The sequence below is a fragment of the Microtus oregoni genome, unplaced genomic scaffold (genome assembly GCF_018167655.1).
Source record: "Microtus oregoni isolate MIOR12 unplaced genomic scaffold, Mior012 000026F_ref0000081, whole genome shotgun sequence".
Taxonomy (NCBI): Eukaryota; Metazoa; Chordata; class Mammalia; order Rodentia; family Cricetidae; genus Microtus; species Microtus oregoni.
In genome coordinates, this window is record NW_024543085.1 from 5,832,511 (window position 1) to 5,855,421 (window position 22,911).

Sequence of the window (22,911 nt, forward strand, 5' to 3'; positions counted from 1 at the left end):
CAGGATATGCTAATGTCGCTCTGCTCCTTCTTTGTTTTTTTTTAAATATTTTATTTATTTATTTATTTATTTATTTAATATGTATACAATATTCTTTCTTCGTCGTGTATGTCTGAAGGCCAGAAGAGGGCACCAGACCTCATTACAGATGGTTGTGAGCCACCATGTGGTTGCTGGGAATTGAACTCAGCACCTTTGGAAGAGCAGTCAATGCTCTTAACCACTGAGCCATCTCTCCAGCTCCTTCTTTGTAAATTGTGGGAGATCACCTGGGAAAGAGATGTTAATTCAGTCCACATGCCAGAGTAGGAATACAGAGCAGGAAGATAGATAGGAAGATGTGACAAAATGGGCATAGAAAGGTATGGACATGACCACAGTCAGTCTCCCCGCTACCTAGGAAACAGAATGCTGCTAAATTTCCCCCTCAGTTTATGTTTTGGTATAAAAACTGTTTGGAGAATAAACGTGGGTGATTTTCAGGATGTGAATTCAGAACGTCATCAGGGATCCCTCAAAACTCCCTCCCAATAAAAGTCATGTGAGTTGTGTCTTTAATCCCACACCTCTCCACTCCGATTTGAGAAATAATTTATGGTCCAGGCTGGTCTCGGACCCCAACAGTACTTCATTATTTTATTTATCAATTATATATTTGTGAGCCTTAAGATAGCACTACATTGTCACTTGAATCACACAGCAAAGTTTCTGAACTTTGAGTTTCACTTAAAATAATAGAAAAAGGAAAAAAAATCAGTGAGGAGAGAGTGGACAAAGGTGGTTTTGTAAGGGAGCAGCAAACAAAAGCTTTTCTATGTGATTGTGTCCAGGTGTTTCAAAGTTTTCTTTGTATAACTGCAGATGTGGAAGCACAAATGCCTGTCGCAGGAACCCTTGGAAGGTTAAGGCTCACAGCGCCCACCATGCTCTCGCAACTCAAATGCCTGTCGCAGGAACCCTTGGAAGGCTCACAGCACCCACCATGCTCTCGCAGCACAAATGCCTGTCGCAGGAACCCTTGGAAGGCTCACAGCGCCCACCATGCTTAGAAGGCTCACAGCGCCCACCATGCTTAGAAGGCTCACAGCGCCCACCATGCTCTCGCAGCTCCAAAGGAAGAACGAAGCATTTTGCATTTCACAATTGCAGTTACCCTTGGAACTGACCTATATGAACCAAGACTTGTATTAGATCTAAAATTTGCATGGTTCACTGTTTACCATTATTTTTGCTAACTCAATACAGTCAGAAGAGAATATATCACTGCTGGTTGAAACTAGACACTTGAAACAATCTTCAGTTGCTATTCTAATATAAATAATATAATGATATGCTTCGGGGCTGACAAATGACTCATGATTGACATGGGGTCTCTAGCTTTTGCATGCATCTCGTTTACATCTGTTTTATTATTCCTGCAATTTCTCACATGGATGTTTATGTCCCACCCTCTCTCCCCCAACGGCTCCTGTGCCCTCCACTTCCTCTGAAGTTCATGACGTTTTAATTATGCATGTGTGTGTGTGTGTGCATGTGTGTTTGTATGGTGTCTGTGTACACATACACACATGTGACATGTATCTTAACTCTCCTCCCTCTGGGCACTTTCACTCCCCACTGCTCTTAGGGTCTGATCAACTTCTAGGAGCTTCCATTCCCAGCTTCTACTCCTAATCACAGAGCCTTTTAAAGCAAACAAATAACTTGGTAGGAGTAAGGCAGCTTCTGTCAGCTAGGGCCTGGCAGTGAGACCACAGACCCCAGGCAATGTTATGGAGCATAGAGAAGCAAGAGTACTTTGTCATCGTGTCCAAACACAGGTAAATTAAAAATAAAAAAAATTCAAATCTCAAGAAACATTCAGACATCCAATACATTGTCTAAAGTTGAGTGCTTCTACTTTTTTTTTTTAATAAAAATTGAACTGGTCGCAGCTCATCCACAACTATTTTCCCATAACTGCTAGAGGAAATTCATTTAAAAATTCAATCATGAAATTATCTCCACTCCCTGGGAGCATCCGATCAGAGGGCAGTCTGTGCTTTTGTGACTGTGCCTCAAACTAGCCAACACAAGCTCAAATTCCACAGAAACCTCAGTTTGCATCTTTATCCTGAGTTGGAACTGGCTTCCACCAGAGTGGGTCTCCCTCACTGCAAGGAGCCCATGACCTTTGCCTAACATTAGGCAGACTCTGAAAGTCCCTGCTGAAGGACAGAAAAAACAGTTTTCTTAAGCAAGTTCCCTTACTCTGGCTTCATTTTAAGATAGTATTTGTTTAGTGAGAGCCCAAGGATGTAAAGATAGGTACATAGATGCATAGATACATATTCATGTAATATATTACAGCCAGTATGGTTTTTTTAATTTTTGAGGTCATACTATAATTGTACCGTTTCTCCTTCCCCTCCCTCCCTCCATCATATACTTTTCTTTACCAAGTGTGTTCTTTACCAAGAAGTATCTTTTGCTAATATCTGGTTTCAAAGATGCATTGCTGATGACAGAATGCGTTGAAAGTTAGAACTCAAATAAGTGAGGAATTATTTGAAATATAGATAATGTGAATGCGTTGAAAGTTAGAACTCAAATAAGTGAGGAATTATTTGAAATATAGATAATGTGAATTTTCACATTATAATTTATCCCACATAGTAAAATACCTAATACTTTCTAGTTTATAATTACCTAGATACCTGTGTGGGATGGTTGTCTTATTATATGCAACTCAAACTGCACACGAATAAAGAACAATGTCAAAAATAATTTTACTTTATAATGGCTTTCACTATATACTTTATATGCAATACCTTATCCCCTTTGATTGACAGGCCTTGCAATCCTTGTGGGCCAATTGGTCCTTCAGAACCCTTTTCACCCTGAAAGCAAATTGGAAAGGTATCAGTGCACAAAGAAAACTAAGACTTTTAAGAGTTTCTATTACAGTTACTGAGAATTATGGTTCACATTAATGGTTTTTAAGTCAAGCATCTAAACTCACTGTTTATTCAAAATGAGTAATTCGAACTTTGAGCTTTGCAACTCAGAAATAAAAAAGGTTGGTTTCAACATTAAAACAGGAATGGGTCTATCCAAGAAAGGCACGTATACAGCATCACTCAAGCTGAAAAAGAGCTAAATTCCAATCCCATCAGAGAATCAGTCTTGCGGTGTGGCTAGTGATAGCAAGCCGCTTTCCCTTACTAATGACAGAAATGGATTCGTGGTGATAAGGAAAATTTGTCTCTCCTGTGAACTAACGCTTGCTGAAACTGGATTATTGATTCAATGTTTCAATTTATAAAAATCAACTGAAAATCTAAGGTTATAAGGATTCATGGAAAATCTTGAACAAGCTATGATAATAACATTTGTGTGTGTGTGTGTGTGTGTGTGTGTGTAGTGTGTGTGTGTGATTTGCCTGAATGTGTGTGTGCCACATGCATTTCCAACGCCATCAGAAGCCAGAAAAGGGCATTAGATCCCCTGGAGCTTGAGTTACATGTGATCATGAGTCAAAACTGAACTCTCTAGAGGAACAGCTAATACTCTTAATTACTCTAGCCCATACTGTATTACTTTTATGTAGCATAAGAATATGCTGGACATGCCATTGAGGCATTCCCTGGAATATTGTACTTTCTAGTATCTTAGTAATTAACATAATATTCTCACCCTCTCCTCTGGTTTAACACACAGAGATAGAAAGAGAAATATTCTGGCTACTTGAATTTTCCAGATTGCTTGGGCTAGACATAACTAGAAGACTACTAGGTGTAAAAATACTTAAGAAACCACATAAAAAATTTTTGAAACATAGCAATAAACTGCATTTGATCTGCTATCTTAGGCATGATTCCTTGGTAGTCAAAGGCATTTCATGTATAAGGTAACCTTATCCCACATATTATTCCCAATCTATAATAAATTTAACAAGGAAAACTTTTAAAATTTAACCCATCTATATCACTCACGATTTAGTGTCTGTTGCTTTAGCCAACTGCTTTCCCCTCTTGAAGTGTAAGTTTCTCATGGGTACCAAAGGTTGATGATGGTAAGAGAGGTAAGAGTGAGATGCTTAGAGCCATGTGGCTGTCTAAGGGCTCAGGCCTGAGAAACAATGATATGTGTAGAGATTCTTAGACACCTGGAGAGCAGCACGTGGTTCTCAGGATTGTGTGTATACCCCAACATGTATGTTTCAGAGAAAGACTTCGGAAATGATGAACGATTTCAAGCATGTCTCTTATTCTGAAATTTTGTGGATAGGGCCCAAAGTAATTAGAAAATTGTTTTCTGTGTGGCCACTGGCAGATATGCTATAGACAGAAGACCAGCGGTTGGCCGACCACAGACCACTAACCAGACCCACTGCCTACTTCTGTCAATGTGGTTTTATTGGTCAGCCACAGGCCATCATTCATACACTGTTTGTGGCTATTTTCAGACTACAACAGAGCCAACGTTTGTACAGTTATCAGGGGCTCAGAACGCTTGAAGAACCTGCTATTTTGGGCCTTTACAGAAAGAACTGCCAACGCACAGAGAGGAGGAAGCAGTAGGAAGTCTGCTTTCCCAACTCCAGGTCAACAGCGACTGTTTCAGAATGTTTTGTTCTTTCTTTGTGATGAAATTACTCTTCTTATGATATTGAAAGCAATATTATTAAAACTGGAGCATTAAACTCTCTTTCTTATCTGTGTTTAGTAAAAACAAAGCTGTAAGCCAAGGGTTGCCATAGCTACACTCAGTAACTTAACTTCTGGACCCAAAACAAATGCACATAGCTTCAGTGCCTATAAACTAAGATAACTTTTAATTAATATGCAATAATTACACAAAATGAAAGTCTGCTGATTACTTATTGTATAATTATGAATTTCATGCATATGTGCTTTCATGATATGGAGAAATTTGCATATTCTTTTACTTAGAAGGGTGAAAATGTCCAGGAGAACGCTTGACTTCTAACGGTTTATAATCCATGACCTTGTAAGACAAAGCAATTTTTCCACTGGTTCAGAACTTTTGTTACCTTTGGTCCTGGAAACCCTTCTCCTGGTGGGCCCCTCTCTCCTGGTGTTCCCTCAGGACCACGAGGACCCTGATAGGAAAGAATGGGGAGGAGAACAGGGGTGAGAATGGGAGATGGCAAGATGGGAGGGGGAAAAACAGAAGAGAATGGTTAATTTCCGTTCCCACAGACATGGTGACAATATAATCCCACTCTGTTTTAGTGGGAATCTTTCTAGTGTGATCCATCCTGTCAGCTGGGTACCTGTGAGTAGCAGGACCCTCACTGTTTTCAATATTCCTTCTCTTGGAATGGCATAAGAGCTTCTTCTTGTGTTCAAATTAGAGGAGAGTGGAAATAAGTAATGCCTCAAAATACAGATGAGAAAATACATCCCATGGGACAAGAGATCCAGGACTGTGTGGTCAGGAGAAGACACAGGGAGACTTACTCATCTGAGCAAATATTGGAGAGCCTGGAAAAGCTCTTACTTTCTGAGACAAGATCTCTCGCCGAACTCAGAGCTCATTATTTCTGTCTACCCTGCTAGCCAGTGAGCCTCAGGACCAGTAGTACTGGGCTTACAGATGTCTACACTGCTAGCCAGTGAGCCTCAGGACCAGTAGTACTGGGCTTACAGAAGTGCATCACTGTGGTCAGTGTGCTGGCTTTGGAGCTTGTGGGCTATTCAGTGAACTATCGCAGGCCAACGCCCTTCGCTAGGCAACCCTATCAATCCATCTATTAGAGGAAACAGCTTACATTGCCTTCCTTACATTTCTCCTTTCCTATTCATTCCCCCACCCCACCCCCAAGAGGAGGGAAACTTTTTGAGCTTTGAAAATTTCTATTTGGGGGGGACTGAGAGATGGTCAGAGGTCAAGAGAACTGGCTTCTCTTCCAAAGGACCTGCATTGATTCCCAGCATCCGCATGATGCCTCACAACTGTCTGTAATCCCAGTTTCAAGACATCCAACACTCTCTTCTGGCCTCCGTGGACAACAGGCATACATGTGGCGCACAGACATACATGCAGGCAAGAAACCGATATAGATTAAAAATAAATAAAAATTAAAAGATTCCTAGTTTGGGCCACTGAGGAGATAACCAGAGGTAAAGTATTACTGGATGCTCATGGAACTTGAGTTCAGATCTCCAGCACAAGCCAAAAGCTTTAGAGATGCTTTCTGCACAAAGGGGGCAGCAGAGCAGGACTCAGGATGATGTGTGAGTCACAAGTCATACGCTGTGTGTGCTGGCACACGCCCTTAACCCCAGCACTTGGGAGGCTGAGGCAGGTGAATCTCTGAGTTCAAAAGCACCCTGGTCTCCAAAAGCAGGTCTCTCTAGTCTACACAGAGAGACCCTGTCTTAAAAACAAACAAACAAAAACCTAACTCTATCCCAGTCTTGAACACATTGTTTTGCTTCTTCTTAATATTGCATTTTTAAAAGTTGGTCTTTATTATTTATGCGCAGTCTACTTGGTAAAGACTTAATTAAAAGAAAAGGCTAACATGAAATTTAATTTAAATTGCAATGCTTATGGGGAAACTAGCTTTTAATTCCAAAACATTAATCAAAAGTCTAATATCTATGACAGTTTGCTCTAATGGCCAAGCGATTAATTAGAGTAAAAATTTAAAGGAGCATAGAAACTAAATAGCAAACTAGACTGAAAAGTGCCCAGCTAATGTTACATAATTTAACAGCAAAAGTATTGGTAACTTACTCTTCACTAATGACATAACAAATAAAAAATAAAATTAGATTGAATAAGAGGAACAAATGTGTTGAGTTCACTCATTCGTTCAACAAACATTCACCAAATTTGATAGTTTGTTTCTCTATTGATGTGATAAGACACCATTTCCAAGAGCACCTTGGAGAGGAAAGGGTTTATTTGGCCTACAAATTACAGTGCATCGTGCAGGAAAGCTACGGTGTCAGCTCAGGGAGGAACCCGAAAGCAGGACACAAAGCAGAACCCACGGTGTTCACTGGCTTGGTTCCTCTGCCTGTCCTATATAACACAGGCCCACCTGTGTAGGAATGGCACCACCCACAGTGGGCTGAGCGCTCCCACACCGATTAGCAATTAAGGAAATGCCCCTCAAACGTGTCCATGGGCCAATCTCATTTAAAAAGTCCTCAACTGAGGTTCCTTTTCCTCCATGACTCTAGTTTGTGCCAAGTTGACCAAAATTAGGCAACACAGCTGACTCCTCCTTTGTCAGCTGCACACAAACACAACACTATTAAATCACAACCTTTGCTGTTTGTTCTTAAGAGCTCATCTTAAAAACAAACACGAAACCGTCTCAAAGTTGCGTAATTTTCAACACTTTAAAAGTCCAAGTTCTGTCTCTTTTGTTTTGTTTTATTCTTCGAGACAGGGTTTCTCTGTATAGCTTTCAAGCCTGTCTTGGAACTTGCTCTGGAGAACAGGCTGGCCTTGAACTCAGAGAGATCAGTCTGCCTGTGCCTCCTGAGTGTTGGGATGAAAGGCGTGCGCCACTATGAGGGTGATACCCACTGAAACAGCTGACCTGAGCTACATGGAGCTCACTGACTCTGGACTGACAGCAGGGGAACCAGCATAGGACCAAACTAGGCCCTGTGAATGTGGGTGACAGTTGTATGCCTGGGACAGACTGCAGGGCCACCGGCAGTGGGGCCAGGATTTATCCCTACTGCTTTAACTGGCTTTTTGGAGCTTGTTCTCTTTGGAGGGTTACATTAGCCTAGATAGAATGGGAAGGGCCTTGATGCTGCCCCAAAGTGATGTGCTAGACTTTGTAGACTTCCCATGGAAAGCCTTACCCTCTCTGATGAGCGGATGTGGGGGGAGAGAGAAGGAGGAGCAGAGAAGTGTGGGAACCGGAATTGGAATGTAAATTTTCAATTAAATAAAAATTACATGGTGTGGGAAAAAAAGAAAACGGAAAGTCTAAGTTCTCTTTAGAACTCTAAAATCTTTTATCTGTGGGTTCCTCCAAAATCCAAACTAAGTTACATACTTATTTTTTCTGTTCTATTCTAAGAAGGAAGAACTAGAGCATGGTTACAATCAGATCATAGAAAAAATCCAAGCTCCATAGTGAAGTTCAAATCCTGTAGCTCAGTGTGTGACATTGGTAACGCATCATGATCTTCTGAACTCCAGAGGCTTGGGCAGTCCCACTTCTGCCTCTCTGCCATCCACAGCACACATTGTTTCTCAGATGCAGGCCAGCTCTGCAGCACAGTGTAGAGCCATGGTGCTTGGCGGCCTTCCCCCATCCCGTCATCTCCAGCATGCAAAGGTCCCACTGTAACCGAGGCTTCACCTTCACCGATAGCCTCTCCAGACCTCTTCAGGAACTCCAACTCTGCCACCCAGTACCAAGCTTTAGCTTTTCTCCACGACCCCCTCAATCCTGAGGCTTCCCCAGCAACTGAAGCTTTTCTTTGACCAATAGCCTCCTAACCTCAGCCCTGCCACATGGTGCAAGGTCTTAGACTCTCTCCACAGAAACCTGTAGTAGTGTTTGTGCGTAAGGTTGAAAAGGGGTCAATTGTTTTGGTTGATTTTTGTCAACTCGATACAAGCAGAAACCTCGACTAGGGGATTGTCTCTGTCAATGGACTGCGGGCATGTATGCAGGGCGTTTCTTCTTGATTAATTATTGATATGAGAGGGCCTTGCCCACAATGGGTGATGCCATCACTGGGCAGGTGGTCCTAAGCTGTATAAAAACATTCTGAGCAAGACATGGAGAGCAAGCCAGTAAACGGCTTTCCTCCACAGCCTCTGCTTCAGTTCCTGCTGCCAGGTTTGTGCTTGACCTTACACCACGGCTGATTCCCTCAGTGATGGACCATAACCTGTAAGCTGAAATGTGCCCACAACCACCACTGCCAAGTTCTTCAGTAATGGCATTTTATCACAGCAACCGAATGAGCACTAATACAGCAAATACCGAGTAGAAAAAAGGGACTGGGCTAGGGTCTAGGAATAGCAGACAGACCCACCTTCATCTCGGGGAGTTAATAGTCTTTTATGATAGTTGAAAGCTCATTTTAGTATCTTTTAGAATGAGGTACAACAGTAAGTTGGACTTCATATTAACAACTGTGTGTTCAAATAAGTAATTTCATTTTTCTAATGTTAAACGCTGTCCTAAGTGTCAATCACCCAATGCGCAATTGCTGGAGTTGACTAAAGAGTCCCACAGCAGATGCACACATCCTTTCCTGGAAGCCTGCACACAGTCCAGTCTCTGGGGGACTGGCTTACACTGAACAGTGTGGAGAGAGGCACACTGAACAGAACCAACACCAATCCCTCTTCCTTCCTTCTCTGCACTTCTAGAACACATCAGCTGAGGTGAAAGCAAGAATATGGGCACTCTAAGTAACTTTTATAGCTAATACTCATGGTCACACAGTTAAGTGATTTCAAAATCAGTGATCCAAGGATTAATCACCATAAGCTGTAATGATAGTCCATACCATTAGTATGCTCTCGGGTCCTTCAGCTAAGCAGATATGAAGAAAGGTGGTTATTAACCAGAGAAGAGAAATAGCAGGTTCTTGGACTAGAAAAATGATGCTTTCAATTTATTATTAGGCAGTGCAAACTACCGTTGTACAAAAACACTTACTTGCAAATGATTATGTATCACTTTATTTTTAGCATAAATTTTTATTAGTTATTAGAAATAATCAATAATGTAACCCAGTCACTTCTACTTTCCAGTCCTCCCAGGTCTACTTCCTACCCTTATAACCTCCCCCAAAACAAATGTAAGAGTTCATTTTTATTTTTAAATTTTAATTTGTATATGTGTTTGTTTAGCTAAGATCTCATGTAGCCCAGACACACCTCGAATCCCCGTAACCAAGGTTGACCCTGAACTCCTGCTCCCCAGCCTTTATGTCTTTAGTGTTACGGTAAAAATAAAATGCCTTGGGTCCCTGAATGGCAGCAGTGGGCAGCGGGCCACAAGAACACAAAGACCATGAAGGCAGCCAGTCCCAGGCAGGGAGCCACACAGCAGGTAAGAGACAGAGACCTATTGGGCATGCCATGCAGAGAAAGTGGGTATTTATTTAGTGGATTATGGATGGGGAAGGGGAAAGGGGAGAGGGAGGGAGAAGAGGGACAAGGAAAGAGAGGCAGAGAGAGAGAAAGAGAGAGAGAAAAGAGGGGGAAAGGGGAGGAGTGGGGAGAAGGGAGAGAGATGAGAAGAGGCTCAGGCTGGAAATGGAAGGGAAATCTGCTTGCCTCAGCAGATGAGGACTGGGGGTGGGGGGGAGTATGTGGAACATGTCTCTTAAAGAGACAGGGGAGACCATTACATTTAGTCCTGAGATACAGTCTGAACTACCACAATGGGTTTACATAGCACTGGAAATTGAACTCAGAGCCTCCTGTATGCTAGACAAGTATCCTATCAACTGAGTTACCACATCCTTGGACCTGTGTATAGCCTTTTAAAGACAGAAAGGCTTCCATAAACAATCTCACCGTCATTTATAAAAAGCCATGGGAAGTGATTACAACCATGACAAACTTATTTGGCTTTTACCAAATATATGTACAATGCAGAAATGTAATTAGTATAGTCTCATCAGTGAAAAGCACTATGGATACATTAACAATGAGGTAAAATATGATTGCTCATTATATTTACAGTATTACTTCACTTAATAAAATGAAGCACTAGAGATAAGTGTGCTAATGCATAGTAAAAATTGGCCATTATCTTCAAACAGTGTCATCTATTTTATTTTTAACCTCAAAGTAATTAGAGCTCTACTTTAGAGCATACTTTTTATGAAAGTACTTTGAATAACCTTGCATACACAAAGAAATTACCTGGAGACTCTCGGCCAACTTCCTCTTTATGAATTAGTAGTCGTTACCGGATAAGCATCACACTAGTGTGGTTACGCAGAGACAGAGGCTAACAGCTCTCAGCACGCTTGCCACACTTACTGTGATACCAGGAGTAGTTAGTACTAAACCTGAGGTCACTAGAAATGGTCAGGCAAGGGGGCAAAAGCACAGTGATTTCAGCAGAATCTTTCCCAATCTTCTTGCTACTTCTAAGTAATTACAAAACTCACATGGCTGGTTTTCATTATTACGATAACATTTGACACAACGCTTTTGTACTAGGCTTTTCCTCACCTTTGTTATGATCTTCCTTTCCCATTAAATAGCAAACCATCACAGTGTCAGTATAATTTGAATAACTGTAGCTTGGAAAACAAGAATTGCATGTTACAGAAACACTGTGAAAGTGTTCTGGCTACAAACAGAAGGGCAAGTAATATAAAATTTCCTCTTAAGTGAGTCATAAAAACTGAGCCCAGTAAAGCAGCAAAGATCTCAGGGCTCAAAAATAAGAGGTATGCTTGATGCAGGCCTGTAAGCAGCAGTTGTGACCATAACACTGAAGAAGATTGAGCACTCCCTGAGGCACTGGGCAGGTTCTAGGCACTGTTAAAGCTGTTAAATCACCCTTAGAGTAAACGAGAACTTCTTTAAATGAGCAAATTTGAGGGCTGGGGCCCTCTGACTCCCCAGTTAACAAATTTGGACTCTCACTTGATACCCTGACTTCCCAGAACAAATCAAACAGCCAGCCTCACTATCCCTGTGCCACCACAGCCATCACCAAAGGACATCTTGAGAGAATTACAGTGATCCCCTGGCTCTGAAAGGCACAGCCTAGGCCAGGGCCATTTGAAATAGCTTGTGTTCACCTACATAAATCTAGATGACCCTGTAGCCATTTCCACCTAGACCACAAAGGGAGATCAGATGGACTTCTGTGAGGGGTGCTAAAGATGCAAAGGTGTGATTGGCGCAAGAAGCTTAAGCCTTCCTTTGCCTTCTAGGTACAGTGTGGCTAGATAAAAGATAAATTACTGAGAAGTTGTGAATATGCTGCAACCATTGCCAAGGGCACAATTGTTGTTGCTAGACAGTGAAAATAACAGGTAATGCAGATCCCTGGGGGGGGCGGCTTTTAATCCTAGCAAATCTCTGTAAGTTCAAGGCCAACCTGGCCTACAGAGCAAGTAGAAACCCTGTCTTGAACTCTGGCCCCAAAAGAAGAACGTAAGGGCCAGGGAGAAAACTTAGTAAGTAAAGAGGATTGCTGCCAACTCAGACAAGTTGAGTTCAATCCCTAGAACCCATGTGTGGAGGCCCCAAAAGGCCTATTTCCTTGTTGACCAAAGGTCAGAGAGTTTGGAACTTTCCTCTAATTCCTTCGAGGTTATTGTCAACAGGTGTGGCCAATTGCCAGACCTTGGGCTCCAGAAATAGAGAAGTAGCTCCTACCTCAAACAAAAGGCTAAGGATCCAACTAAGTTCCAGTTCCCTTTACAAAAATAACTTGGGTTTCCACCCAGGAAGTGGTTTGCCTACAGAAATGTTTTGGTCTAGGGTGTGAGCATGATTTGGCGACTGGTTTTTTTCTAGCCACAGAATGTTTAACTATGAATGTAGCCCATGACTTTCAACTGGTATGTTCATATCCTTATATTATGTTCGTGAAGTCTCTTGTCTTACTCCTACCTTTTGGCATCAGGGGTGTTCTAAGCAGTTGGAAATTAAATGCGGGCGAATTTTCAGTACTCACTGAAAAATTCCCTCCTGGTACTATTTTATATGTTTCTGCATTTTATTCTTTTCATTTGCATCTTCATATTCTTTACTACGTTTCTAAATCCCCGTGCCTCTACCCTGGAAAAGGTATTTTTGTCGAGGCTGGTCCCCAACAATGATGAAAGTGCAGAACTGACTCTTTCTTTTAATCATTTTTCATATCAATCATAGTACCCCTCCCCTCTTCTCCCACTCTTCCCAGCTCCCTCCCCTCAGCCCACTCCCCGTGCATTCCTCAGAAAGGGTAAGGCCCTTCCCCCTGCATCAAGATTAAGTGTGACATTCCACCATAGGCAGTGCAACAGGGATAGATCCTGGTGTAATGGTCTGCCCTGTCCCTTCAAGAGACAAGCCCTGCCCACTCCCTCCCTGTCTGCTGAGGCAAGCAGGTCTTCCTTCCACTTACAACCTGAGTTCCTTCCTTTCTGTCTGTCTTCTGAAGAGGTAGCTTCTGCCTCTCTCCCTTTTCCCCACTTCTCCCCTTCCCCTCCTGCTCTCTCTATGTCTCTGTTTCTCTTTTTTTTTCTCTCTCTGCCTCTTTCTCCTTGTCCCTCTTTTCCCTTTCCCCTCCATAAACTACTAAATAAATACCCACTTTCTCTGCATGATGTACCTAGTAGGTCTCTGTCTCTCACCTGCCTCATGGTTCCCTGCCTGGGACCGGTTGCCTTCATGGCCTGCTGTTGTCTCATGGCCCACTACCCACTGCCTCCACTCAGGGACCTGCGAAATTTTATTTTTACCATAACAACTGGTTCCACTGCCGGGGCTTCACAAAGAGACCAAGCCACACAGCTGTAGTCCATATGCACAGGCCTAGGAGAACTGACTCTTATATGTACTTGCCATGGCATGTGAGTGCTCTCCCCCAACATACATGTCTGCACACACAGAGATAATAAATAAAAGTTTAAAATGGAAAACAAAATTAATTAATTGGAAATTAATAGAAAACAAAAATATATAAGCTAAAGACTGAGCTTCCTCCTAATATATTTTCACTCTAAACAGCTACTAAAAATGCACTTTCTAAAAAAGAAGGAAAGAAATCTGGCAAGTGGAAATGGTGAAAGTCTGGTACAATAGCTCAGCTAGTGGAACACTAGCCTGGTATCCATGAAGCCCAGGGCTCAACACTCAGCACCACAAAATAATGGGTGGAATAGCACAGACCTGTCAATCCAACACTCAGGAGGTAGAGGCAGGAAGATTAGAAATTCAAGGAACTCAAGGCAAGTCTGGGCTACATAAGACCCTGTCTAAGACACAAAAGTTAAAAAAAGAAAAAACAAAGAAAGGAGTGAGAGAGAGAATGAAAGAGGGAAGTTATCATAAACTAAGAGACTGTTAAAGATATGCGTAAAACTAAATACATGTTAACTGAAAAAATTCTGCAACAATAATAAATAATTTAGTAGGATGAAATGATGTAGACCAATTTTAATAATGGATAAATATAGAAGCTCTATAGAGAAGTCAAATTCGAGGAGGAGGGGATGGCTCTGCAGTTAGAGATCTTTCTACATTAGCAGAAAACCACAATTCTGGTCCCAACACCCACAGTGGGGAAGCTCACAACACCCTCACCTCCAACTCTGGGGGATCCAATGCCCGCCTCCAGGCCCATAGAGCCCTGAAACCATAGACAACACACACACACACACACACACACACACACACACACACAAACCCTCAGGCAATCTACTGCTGTTTCATTCATAGGTACTACAAAGAAACATGTTTCTGTCAGTGATTCCATAAGGCAACACGCAAGGCAAAACCACACAGGGAGGCTACTGCTGCGGCTAGCTGCTTCTGCTTCTGCCTTAGTAAGCTGGCTACAGCTCTTTGCTAAGAATCAAGATTACTTGAGAAGTTACGAAGATCCTCATAACAGAAAAGTCATGTTTTATTCATTTCCTCTTCAGATCTCTCTTGACAGAACCTTCTTTTTCCTTTTCCAACAATAGCAATCTTCAAAGCTACATAAGGTGGAAGCTGCAAATAAAGCAGGCTTTCTCTTTGCCCCACCACCAATCCCAACTTTAGAGCATTCACAAGGATTACATAATGAGAAGATTCTCAGTCTTATTCCGGCCCCATTGTTCTCAGGGCTACAGTCCTGTCAACCACCAGGTATAATCCAGAGCTGTCATCTCCTGGGAAACTTCGACACATTAAATTCTTTTTCTTTGCCAAGCTGATTAATCTTACAAGAGACTACAGTGAGAGAAATCAACTGAAAAGATCACACACAAACACACACACACACACACACACACACACACACACATATATATATATATATATATATATATATATATACACTGATATACACTTTTTTCAATGAGGACACATCCACTTCAACAAAGCCACACCTTCTAAGACGGATTTATTTATTTTATGTATATGAGTGTTCTTTCTGAATGTACAACTTTATGCCAGAAGAGGGCATCAGATCCCACTATAGATGGTTGTGAGCCACAATGTGTTTGCTGGGAATTGAACTCAGGACCTCTGGAAGAGCAGCCAGTGCTCTTAACCTCTGAGCCATCTCTCCAAACTAAGCCACATTTTCTAATAATGCCACTCCCTATGAGAGTATGGGGGCCAATTACATTCAAACTACCACACTATACATGTAGCCTTATTTCAAGCATGAAAAGTATTATGTACCTGGTTCTTACATACTTCTATTATTGAAGTACCTTTTAACATAAAACCATAAAAAGTAGGGTCACTTGCTCATTTATTTTTACCAGAACAAATGCATAAGAATTATGTTTTACCATTTCTTTGCCACTTACTGGCTGTCCAGGTTCACCAACTCCAATTGGTCCTGGAGCTCCTGTTCTTCCTTCCTGGCCCCTTTCTCCCTGAAACAGGAAGAGCAGAGTTACACGGTGAGTTTTTAAATAAATAATAAGATGATAGAAAATGTGCAGTGGATTTCAACAGAGATAATAGCCAAACGTTTCATGTTCAAGAACAACCAAAATATTCAGAGGAGGCTAATTGGCTTGAATGTGAATTAAAGCAAAAAAATTGCCCGGATAAGCAACTGGAGAGGAACTGCAGGTGCTCCTGTGATGGCCAAGATAAGATGTGACTATTCCCCCCACTGTCCTAAGATGCCATCCCTTCCTTGTCCCCATGCTACTCATTTCACCTGTTCTTAAACTCTGTCTCACACTTGATCTCTTTCCAAAGAACCTTTCTCTGGTAACTGTGCCTTGTAAGTTCCCCCTGGAGTCTCTGTGTTGTCATTGCTGACATGCTGTGCCTGGGAGCAATTGACTGCCTTCTAACCAAACTGAAGAAAACTCCCCTCCCCTTCAGTTATATATTAAAGCCTATTGTCTAGACCACAAGGTCCACTTAAAATCAGTCCACAAGGCTGCTCTCTCACATGTTCAGCGTTACACAGAGCACCCCAGGATGCTCCCTACCTCTGTCATTTCTTAGAGATCTCCCTGCCAGCCTTTACTCACTCAGTGATGTGGGCCTCTGGGTTCTGCCCATGTTATATGAGTAGACAGGCGTTTACATATTAAGATGACACACTTCCCAATAGTATATTTGCACATTAGTGTATAAAGCCCAAGAAACCCAACAGAACAATGTGTGCATTATGAGAGGTAGGATATTTGGAGACACACAAAAGTTTTCATTCCAACCAAATCAAAATGCATCTTGATTATTCTCACAGTAACTGTCTGAGACCACAATGCTGCATTGTCCAAGGACCCAAAATGTATCTCACTGCTGCAGAAAATGCATCTCTGCACAAAGAAGCAAGTATCCTTACCTTAACACCTTGCTGTCCAATACCAGGAGCTCCTGGGGGACCATAAGGACCAGGAGGACCTGGCTCACCCTAGAGTGAAAAATAGGGTCATGTTAGGTCAGCTCAATAGTATTTGTCGAGCAGTTCTTTGGTGTAAAGGTTTGTTATGGGAGCTCAGAGAACAACAGCAAAACCTAGTATACAGTCCCTGCACTCAGTTATCCATAGCTTTTAAATATACATTTAAATATATTTTAAATCATAATAAAAATAAACATAATATTCATTGACCTTTCTGGCTCTTATAACTCTTCATAGTCCTTCCTCCCTATGTTCAGCAGGATTCCCTGAGCTCAGCCTAATGTTTGGCTGTATCTGTTTCCATCAGTTACTAGGTAAGGCTCTCTGATGATAATCAGTCACCAATCTGATCACAGGAGATGACCAGTTTAAGATATGTACCCACTATTGCTAGGAGTCTTAGCTGGGGTCATCCTTGTAGATTTGTGGGAGTTTCCCTTGCAACAGGTTTCTACCTGACCCTGAAAAGTCCCCTCCCTTTCCAGTCATCTAAGGATTACAGGAGCCAGAGAGGTCAAAGGCGTCACCTGACCTGGCTCATAGGAACTCACAGGGTCTGAATCAACAACCAGGGAGCCTCCATGGGACCAACCAAAGCCCTCTACATACATGTGACACTTATGTAGCTCTGTCCACTTTTGGGAGCAGGAGATGTCCCTAAAACTTCATCTGGCTCTTAGGAACCTATTTCTTATACTGAATTGCCTTGCCCAGCCTAAATATAAGAGGAGGCATTTAATACTACTGCAACTTGATATGCCATTCTTTATTGATACACAGGAGGTCTGCCCCTTTCTGAACAGAAACAGAGGAGGAGTAAGGATTGAGGGGGGGTAGTGATGGAGGAAGGTCATTGGTTAAATAAAGAAACTGCCTTGGCCCTGATAGGACAGAAAATTAGATAGGCGGAGTAAACAGAACAGAATACTGGGAGGAAAAGGAAGTGAGGTAAAACACCTCAGACAGATGCCATGCTTTGCTTCTGCTCTCTGGGGCAGACACAATGGAGCCAGCCGCCAGGTCAGACATGCTGAATCTTTCCAGGTAAGACTGGTGCCACACAGATTATTAGAGATGGGTTGATCAGGATATGAGAATTAGCCAGTAAGGGCTAGAGCTAATGGGCCAGCAGTGTTTAAAAGAATACAGTTTGTGTGTTGTTATTTCGGGGCATAAGCTAGCCAGGCGGCCGGGAGCCAGGTGGCAGGGACGCAGCCCGTAGCTCCCTCCAACAGGGTGGGAGGCAGGGGAGGTAGCAGGAGGGAATGGGAAAAAAGAGGGAGAGGAAGTTTTTCTCAGGATGTAAAATTAATTAAACTTTAAAAAGGAATACAATAATTTAAAAACATGCCCCGTCTGGAGCTAGAAAGATGCTCAGCAAATAAGTAAATAAATATAATATTAAAGAACATGTTAGTAGTGGATCCTACCTATAGTCTACTTTTCTTTAAATCCATTTTCAGCTAATATGGCCCCCTCTGTGGTAGGACCATAAGAAAACTTAGGCATCCTAGAACTGGATGATAGATTCCCATTGAGTCCAGACAGGTTACCTGGCTTCTCCAGCTCACACCTCACTGTTATACTCATAGGTGCATCCTCAGAGGACTCAGGCTTCTGGTCTTGAGAAATGATTATGGGTAAAAAAATCCAAATTGCTTTTTATATAAGGTTAAATTGTTCCAGTTCTCAAAATAATACATCTTTATTGTGGAAAACTTGTCATGTATCTTAAAACATGCATATAAAGTTTTAATTGCCTATAACTTTGATTAATTTTAATACATTTTCCAAATTTTTATATTCACACATGACCCTTTAATTTATTTAAAATTATTAAGGAATATTTCTAGCCACTGTCATCAAGGGTAGCTTTTATTCACATTAAAGATTTCTCTTTATGTTTGCAAGAGGTAAAGTCAGGCATGCCGAGACCAGACTTCACTCAAGTTCAGGAACACAAAAAAGGGCTTTCACTAGCTTTTGTTTTCCCCCAGAGACCTGTGACTTTGGAAGGGACAGATAGCAACCAAAGGAATGTTATACTGGCATGGAAGAACATGGCTTTAGAGAAGTCTATTGGCTTCGACCAACTGTAAAAAGAAAAAGAACCAAAAGAAAAAATCAACTTCCCAAAATATATATCCAGATGCAAAATTAATCAAAACACAGGAAACCTTCAGGATCAGAGTTCATGACCCTTTGGCATTTGGGTGATGACATTTACAGCTGTCTGCTGCTCAGGCTACTGAGAAAAGTCAGTCTGGCAGGTCAATCAAGCGGAATTTCTTCCACAAATGCTCCTGTTTTCTCCAAATGTTCTGCATCGGGCTGCTAAAGGCCGTTCTTATTTTACACATTCTTGTCTGTGGAATTTCTCTCTCTTTCTCTTCATTCCAGACATAAAAGTTCATACTGATTTGACTCTGTTTTCTTAATCTTAAAATACAAGCAAGGGCTTGAAAAGACTCAGCTCTCTGGAGATGCAGCTTTCCTCTCTGCAGCATCTCCATTTTCCACCCAGGCTGAAATGCCCATGTATGTTATATGAGCCCCATATGGGTAGCTGGTCCCATCAGTCCATAAAGGGACACTGCATACTTGCTACGTGAAGAACCGTGAAATAAATACAGAGAAGTTTAAGGCACGCTTCTCACTTATTTTCTAGATGTAGCATGGGCATTTTCTCTGAAGAAGGCAAACAGTTGACAGACAATACGGTATAATCCCCACCCCGAATCAGCATCTAGGAAAAATACTAAACAGGAGGCTGTCTAGGTGGTTGGGTTATTTTGGTTTTATTTAATGTTTTATTACATTTATATTTATTATTTATTGGGTGTGTATGTATGCTTAGCTAGTCTTTTTTCAAAAAAAATCACATTTTTCTTTAATTTTTGCTTCCTTAAATTTAAAAGACCAGCTATAGAAAAAATGCAATAGTAACACAAAACCTTAAGAGCACTTATTCTATTTTGATCCTTTTAAATCCAGCTCTATGTCATAACAGATCAGAAAACACTTGCTCTAACCTTCGGGAAAATCTGAGTTGCTGTGGGTGTGGCAGCTTGACCCTAGTGCTTATCTGTAAGTATGACTGGAAATAACTGCTGCTCGGGTTTCCAGGAAAGTTTCTCCTGGCCGGGTGGTGGTGGCACACACCTTTAATTCCAACACTCAGGAGGCAGAGGCAGGCAAATCTCTCTGTGTGAGTTCGAGGCCAGCCTGGTCTACAAAGTGGATTCCTGGACAGACTCCAAAGCTAAATAAAGAAACCCTGCCTCAAAAATGAGAGAGAGAGAGAGAGAGAGAGAGAGAGAGAGAGAGAGAGAGAAGTTTCTTCTACGTGCAGACAGAGAATTGGTTTGGTGGTCGTTGTGGAAAGTGAGAGTGTGGACTAGAGCATCAAGAAGGGAAGAAGCCACCCTATCTGTGAGCCCAGGGTGCCCCTTCGCCTACCTGCTGATTTCTTCATGCTGTTTTTCAAAAGAATTACAGGGATATGAAGACCGTGGAAGGATTGCTTCCCCTTACTGGAACACGGCCCACATGCTACCAACTTAAGCTCTATTCCCAGAAGATTGGTGTCACAACATAGGACCCGTAAACAAGCCCTGACATAGGGGTAATGGTTATTCCCTTTGTATTTTCTCTTCCCCTCTCCTGCCATGCCCACGATGGTAAAGAAAGTGATAGTCATTGTGAGACAGGCGACCTCAGGGAGATGTCATGCAGAGGACTCCGAATTGCTCTCTGGGAAATCAGCAGGACAGCACAAGCATGGGAAGACTTCAGACTTGGTCCTTTGCCTCTGTTATTCCTGCCGACCTGAGCAACACACATATATGTGCGCACCTGCAACACTAACCATAGTTGCTATTTCCCCATTTCACTTTCCTTGACCACCAGAACCACTTACCACAAGAAAGCATTAAAAGAGAACTTGTTTAAGATGCATCACCCCCATGGAGGTTTAATGGTTTATTTTCCATGCCTTCCTTGTGAATGGAAGTATGAGCATTGCGGGGCAATGAGTAGGTCTGGTGGACCATTTTGATCCTTCTCAGAAATTACAAATGCCTCTGTTGTTCTAGGCCTCAAGAGGAGATTCCGATATGAAATGAAACCTACTATGTCTAAACACTGCCCTGCTGCTTCACACAGATTCAGTCTCCAAACAACCCTAGGGAACATGCTTTGCTCCCACTTCAGAGTGGAAGAATATAATCTGCATTTTGAACCCACTTTTCATTGTGCATAGAACCACATGGAAAATAAAAACATGACCTTGGAGTCATTTAGTTCATTGGACTTAGTTCCTTCATTTGCAATATGAGATCTTTTATGAGATTACAAAATGCAAAACGAGGAGGATCGTATATACCTTACAGGGCTGTTGAGAAGACTCAAAAAATGTTGTCTGTAAAATTTTCAAGCCCTATCCAAGCATACACTGTAGCTGTTTATTATGTGAACATTCGATCGTTATTCACTGGGGCTTTATTGACCAACCTGCTACAAGGTCTGGTGCTCAACAAATACCTGGTGAACAGCAACCTATGTTTGTAATTGAGTATCAGTTGATAAATCAGAGTCATGACTCACATTCCATCCATACTTTGCAGATGTTTATAGTCTTCCCAGAGAGATAAACAAATAAGAACGTAAGCACAAGCATATGGATTGGCTGTAGCTCTTAGATACTAACAGAATATGTGCATCTCTTAGGAAGAAATATTTAATTCTGCCCCAGGAGTTCTGAAAGTTTGTTACAGTAGGGGAGATATTTGAGATGAACAAAGAGATGGTAATTTTATCTACTCCAATACAAAAGAAGAACAGCAAAACAATTGAAGAAGAGAAAAGAATGATATGAGATATTCTTTGGACAGCAAGAAGCTTGGTAGCTTGGGTGACAGTAGGGTCCCTGCCAAGAACAGCAGTTTGCAGGAGAAATTATACAGTAAGCACCAAATAGGATTTTAAATTTTCTAGTTGCTACTTTAAGGAAGTAAATAGAAATAGATGAATTATAGGTAATAACAGTTTTACTTATCACCTGAAATATTTCAATACGTTATCAATATTTTAAAGTATTAATGATTATGTTTTTCATTATTTCAGTGCTATCTTTGAAGTTCATGTGTACCTTAGGCTTGAAGAAATTACGATTGTATAAAACACATTCCAAGTGCTCAAGAACCTCATATGACTATGAGTTTTGGAAAGAATAAAAGGCCAGGGTCTTGATTCAGAACCATGGACAGTACCAACTCTACACTGTGCACTGTTCTGAAAACCTACAAAACCATCTTCAGGGAAGTCTGGGAAGCAGAGACTTGCAAAAGGGACTGGACATTTTGAAGTACAGACTAAGGACATTTCTCTCCTAGACCTGGCCATTTTCTAGTATTCTCCGTCGATGTGATTATATCCACAGTCCATCTCTCTTGTGTCAAACCAGAACCCAGGAGGCATCCATGTAAAATGTAGACATGCCTCTTAACTCTCTCCTGAATTTATCCATCTCTACAGCACACACCAGATCAATATCTTTTGTTCAAACCACACCATCCTTGATAGGCAACCTACAAATCGAGCGCCCTCCAATCTGCTTCCTCCATTGCTACCAGAGAAATCTTTCCCTTTTTATTTTAACCTGAAACAACCCTTCTGAGACATTTCCCTTTGTTAGCCCAATAAAAGAGAGGTCCATGCAAGGTGATCCATGGCATGGCACCACAGCCTCTCCAGTCCTTCACAGTCACCTCTTTTCTTTAGTAGCAGTGGCCTTCATGCCTTCTTTCAGTCCCTTGAGCATGACCTGCTCTTTTCTGCCATGAGATCTTAGGACATGCTTCCCCCTCTACCTTGGGGGTTCTTATGGCCTTTACTATCTACCCTTCAGATCATATTTTAAATACCATGATTAAAGGAGAATCCCCTGATGGGATGAAACTCGCTACAATATGAGAGCACCATTTCTCTGCAAGTCTGCCTTCCTATGTGTTAATTTGGTTCCAAGCCTCCACTACCAGTCTAAGAAGAGGATATGTGAGATTTTTTCCTACCCTTTGATTTCTCAGTGCTTAGCTAATTATAGTTATTCATGCACACTCCTAAGCATCAGATGTTTAGTGAGCCTAAGCAAGGGAGCAGCAACAGTATGGATACCTGCTCAGATCTGGGAGAAACTGTGAGTCTGAGAATTCTACTTTGGAGTTAAATTTTCAGTAAAGCAACTGGTTTAGGCATGTAATTATTAATGCATAATAATGCCAAGTGACTATTACACAATTTTTCCTTCAAACTCACCTAACATAATTAATAATTTTTTAGCTAAAAAAGTAATGATATAACAA

General features: G+C 41.7%; 1 protein-coding gene across 1 annotated transcript in view; it reads right to left on the reverse strand.

Annotated features, from left to right (window-relative positions):
• The window catches only part of Col28a1 (collagen type XXVIII alpha 1 chain), a 158,454-nt gene that overhangs the window by 95,395 nt on the left and 40,148 nt on the right, over positions 1 to 22,911 (reverse strand). Inside the window, exons 12-15 of the mRNA XM_041675706.1 lie at positions 16,490 to 16,558; positions 15,489 to 15,557; positions 5,036 to 5,104; positions 2,811 to 2,879 (exon numbers count right to left, since the gene is read on the reverse strand). Coding sequence (XP_041531640.1) covers positions 2,811 to 2,879; positions 5,036 to 5,104; positions 15,489 to 15,557; positions 16,490 to 16,558 — 276 coding nt within the window. The remainder of the gene's footprint in view (positions 1 to 2,810; positions 2,880 to 5,035; positions 5,105 to 15,488; positions 15,558 to 16,489; positions 16,559 to 22,911) is intronic.